Source organism: Nicotiana tabacum, chromosome 2 (assembly GCF_000715075.1).
Source record: "Nicotiana tabacum cultivar K326 chromosome 2, ASM71507v2, whole genome shotgun sequence".
NCBI lineage: Eukaryota > Viridiplantae > Streptophyta > Magnoliopsida > Solanales > Solanaceae > Nicotiana > Nicotiana tabacum.
The window spans coordinates 19,576,546-19,581,160 of NC_134081.1; the positions used below are offsets into that span (position 1 = coordinate 19,576,546).

General features: G+C 35.8%; 1 protein-coding gene across 1 annotated transcript; it reads left to right on the plus strand.

Annotated features, from left to right (window-relative positions):
- The first annotated feature begins 3,470 nt into the window (after positions 1-3,470).
- LOC142166290 (S-protein homolog 2-like) lies at positions 3,471-3,908 on the plus strand. Its single transcript, XM_075225119.1, has one exon. It carries the CDS (start codon positions 3,471-3,473, stop codon positions 3,906-3,908), a length of 438 nt encoding a protein of 145 aa, XP_075081220.1.
- The last annotated feature ends 707 nt before the right edge of the window (positions 3,909-4,615 follow it).

Genomic DNA, 4,615 nt, shown 5'->3' on the forward strand with positions numbered 1-4,615 from the left:
TTGTTGTTCTGAATTGTGGATGGTTTTCAATAACATTGACTCTGCTCCTTGTTTTCAAATCCAAATTGTTTAATGGAAGCTTTTCCTTTTTTGTTGTATATGCCTTGTCTTTATGCTATGTTTTTAGTCATGTTGTGTGCACACAAGTGGAATGAGTTAACTCAAGCTAGACTTCTTTCTCCTATAAGCCTTTTACTAATCTTTTTATGATGCCAAAAGGGGAAAAAAATTCAGGGGGAACAGGATGGGAAACAGATTCTTTTTATGATGTTACTAATCTTTTTATAAGTTTGTCATCATCAAAAAAGGGGAAATTGATAGGTTATATGTATATCCCTGTTATATTTTCATGATCTAACAAACTTACTGTCAAGAACCAGATAAGGAACCTGTTACACATTCCCAAGACCTTAAGATCAAAAGGTTCCAGCTTGGGATATGGCTCAACTCTTCAGAGTCAAAGGAACAACAGATGGAGCAGATAGCTACCGTTTCCCGAGAAAACTGCACAAGTCAACTGCCCCAGTTGTAAAGCTGCTGCATGCACACGCTACAGTGCAAAAATAGTGCAACAGTCAACTTTATGGGGAGTGTCTTTTACCTACCTTACTTACATCATCTTAGTGATGTCACAAATGCATTATTAACATCAAGGAAGGTAAAACAAATGACTTGAACACTTAGAGAATTTACTCAAGCACACTCAGTGTGATAGATCATCAACAAAACGATTCTCAAGTGCATCAAGAACAAATAACAACACTACTACGGACCAGTTCCCCATATCAAGTTATTGTATGTCCTTAATTGAGTTGTAACTTTGTAATAGTTTTTCAATTGTAATTCCTACTTAGCTTGTTTAGAAGCATTGCGTAGGAAACCCTTTGTAAATCATAAACCCTTGTGTTTATGTCTTGGCTAGAGTTAGTCGAGTTGTAAAGTTTTTGTAATAGAGTTATTACAAAGTGGCTTGTAATAGAGTGTTACAAGTTAGTGAGAGATTAAGAGGTTAATTCCTAGGTTACATAGGTTATAATCTGAAAGTTGTTCAGTAGTGAAGTTGAAATCCTACAAGGGTAGGTCGTGGTTTTTAATCCCGTTGAGATGAGAATTTTCCACGTAAAATTCCTCCTGTTATTTACTCACTGCAGTGTGCGTGGTTTCTGTGGGAACTAATATTTGTGGGAACTTATAGAGAACCTGGTTCTCTATATAGTTTGGTGGACCTTTAAACTCTATCGCCTTGAATTCGTGCGCACCGTACAAGGTGTATATGTTATTCTCGGCATGGACTTCTTTAGTACTGTCACTGTAATTCGCTCAAGCCTAAATGACTCCACTGGTGTTCAATCACAGAGACCATTCACTAACACATTGTCAAGTTTGGGATTTACATTTATTCTGGCTGAGAGCTTTCCAGAGGAATTTCCACATGAGGAGAAGTACTGGTATACTGTGGTTAATCGGCCAAATTTTTACAAGCTATGGGGTGACATGGAACAAGTTGAATCTGACTTTGAATTTGCACATTTTAAGGTCAATTGGGAGCATCTTCACTATATTTATTTTTCGATGTTGATTTACTTTGTGGAAAGTTCACCTAGAATTGTCCATTTAGACAAATGGTTTGCCCCTTGTCAGAGACGTAAGGATATTGTGGAAATGCCTAGGCATGTTAATATACCATGGAGGGGAATATCAGTTCTGTTGGATGGCAAGTTTGATGATTCCACTGTGTGTAAATATTTGAAGGGGGGTTATCATAATAAAGGAGTTGCACTACAACTTAACTTTACTCAATCTTTTGTCTGCACTATGTTAGGTTGGAGTGTGATCGAGTATGGTGCAAATTATGAAGCTGTTGTGGAGCTCAATCATGTCAACGATATTATTATAGCAGTCTCTATCCTACTATTTATTCCAGTGTTGTTGTGGCCTATGGAGCTTTCAGAGGAAACACAAGATTCTTATCATCACAGCTACATCCACCGTGAAGTAAACTTTTTCAACACACTGAACAGTTCCGTTTAACATAGTTCATGCTTTTGCGGAGGTTCGTCACTAGAATATTTGCATTGGTTCTCTCATTTAGCTTGCTGCTAATTGACTTTAAAAGATGGCAAGCAAGGTCATATTAATATGTATGGCAGGTCAAGTTAAGATCTCTGTTACTATCTACTAAGAACCACAATGATCAAAGGTTTGATTGGTTCATAACAGGTGCATTAGATCACATATTCTGGTCAAGTCACAAAGCATGCCTCGGTTCTGAGATAATGGGTTGGGAGCTCGCGAGTATCACCGTTCTTGACGCGAACTTTGAGGACAAGGTTCTTATTGAGGACGGGAGTATTGTTATGAACCAGCCCCGACCCAATGTCACACAAGTAGCTATTGGGCTGAGAAGAGTTTTTGGGCCGATAACAAGTAATAGGGCCAGGTTAATTTGGGATCCAGATTGAGTATTTGACACAAGGATAGTTCTGTTAAAAGGGGGATTGATCGGTTATTTTGGGATTATGCGTATTGTGATGTTGAATATGTTCTCTCTCATCTCTGCTCTGTATCACTGATTTCCTCATCCCCTTCTATATCGGACTCTGTTTCTCACCTCTTTCTTCTTATTAGTTCTTCTATGGCATTTCAATTACTATTCCTTGTAATTCTGTTTAGTAAGGGCTAGACTACAAGTGAGTTTACTTGCGCGCGAATTGATTATTTCAAGTTTGATACATCACTCCTCGGACGAAATAAAGTCTTTCTATAGTCTTTTTTCGCAAGTGTCTACAACAGGAAAAAAATCGCACTGTTATGGTTTGTACTTTGTAGTCGACCAGGACATATTACAAGTATAGAACCATCAAATTTACTTTTTAATTTCTTTGGAGTATATATATATATATACACACACCAATAGGATACTTATTATCTTTTTATTTATTACTAGTACTTCAGCTGTAGTTCAATTCCTACTTATAATATTTTTTTTGGTGGCTAATAACATGCGTTGTTAGTTATTGAAAGCATGAACTATAGTATTATTAGGAGGAAATTAATCGTGATGTTGTGTAGGATCCATTTCTTTTTCAAAACATGCCAAAGCATCCGCAACCGCATTTCCCTCCCTAAATGTGTGTTAAATCTGTCTCTGACAGATGCAATTCATACAAAAAAACAAAGGCTTTTCCTTTTTTGCTTCAAAAAATAAAATAGCAACTAAAAAGTAAAAGGGCATAACAAAAAGAATATTCCTTTATGTTCTCTTAAAACGGCATTAAACTATAATGAGGGTCATATCTTCTTCCAAAAAAGAGTGGAGAAAAATCAGATTATGACTTATCCACATTGACAGAATTCAAGTCAGTCAACACTATCAAATTCTTCTGACCCATATATATGTAGCATGAACCTCTTTAGAGTGTCAAAGAAATCAAAGAACAAAAGTAACCATTTCAAGGGTAGGGTAAAATATGATTAATTTCAATACCAAAACCCTTTTTCTGTCACTAATCTTTCTACTAAACCTCATTCTTGCAAAAAGCTTTGGGATTAGCTCAAGATATGATGTTTACATCACAAGTAACCTACCCAATAATACTCAACCTTTGACTGTTCATTGTCAATCTGGTGATGATGATTTAGGATATAAAGTCCTTCATCCAAATGAGGAGTTTTCTTTTAGCTTTCGTAGAAAGGTCCTTATTGGGAGTACACTTTATTTTTGTCATTTTTGGTGGGAAAACAAAGACAAATCATTTGAAGTTTTCAATAATCATATAGCTGAAAAAGATTGTGGCAATGTAAATGGAGACTTAAATGAATGTTATTGGCGAGTTCAGGCAGATGGCTTCTACTTTGGCGCTCATCGTTATCCTCCACCTCCTTATTGGAAGAAAGAGTCGTGGTAATATATATACTATGTTGTATTGCATCTAGAAATTAAATATTAGTAGTTTGAGAGCGAAATAGATTACTTGTATTTTATCTTTCCTCTTTTTTAAGGAAAAAAGGAGAAATGCAAGGGAATGAAATATATTGGCTATGTTCTATTTCATTATGTTATCACCAATTCATAAACGACCCAAAACTTGATGCGGCCAAACGCACACGCAAGTATACGCGGTCGTCAAGTAACAAAGTGGTTAGATGTCGGACGTCGAACTCACAAGTACTTGTAATTAACTATTAATTAAATTAGACTATCCTAATTATCTAAACGAGGATTAAACTCAAAAGTATTTAAATCTAAACTAACTAAAATAAAGAAAAACAAATAGTGAACTCTCAATAAAGGAAAAACATATTTTATATTATCAATGTGATGAAAACGATCTAGGGTTATGAACTATCTAACAATCCTATTGTACTCTTCAAGTGAATTGATTACTTAAATTATCCGATTTATTAGTTGACGGGGTTAATATTGCTCATAAGAATCTATCAAGTTCTTACATGCCTATTCAAGCTAACCTAACGCTTATATGCCTATAGAGTTAGAATCAACAAGAATCCATTTGTAATTCCCGTATAATAACCAAACAAGGCAATTAGCATATGTCTATCCTAACCGCAAATCCATTCCCCGATGCCAGGGTCCAAGAACTTGCTCTACTCA

Bases quoted from the DNA above. Each gene is read 5' to 3' on its own strand.
- LOC142166290 (XM_075225119.1), top strand. From the start codon at position 3,471: ATGATTAATTTCAATACCAAAACCCTTTTTCTGTCACTAATCTTTCTA.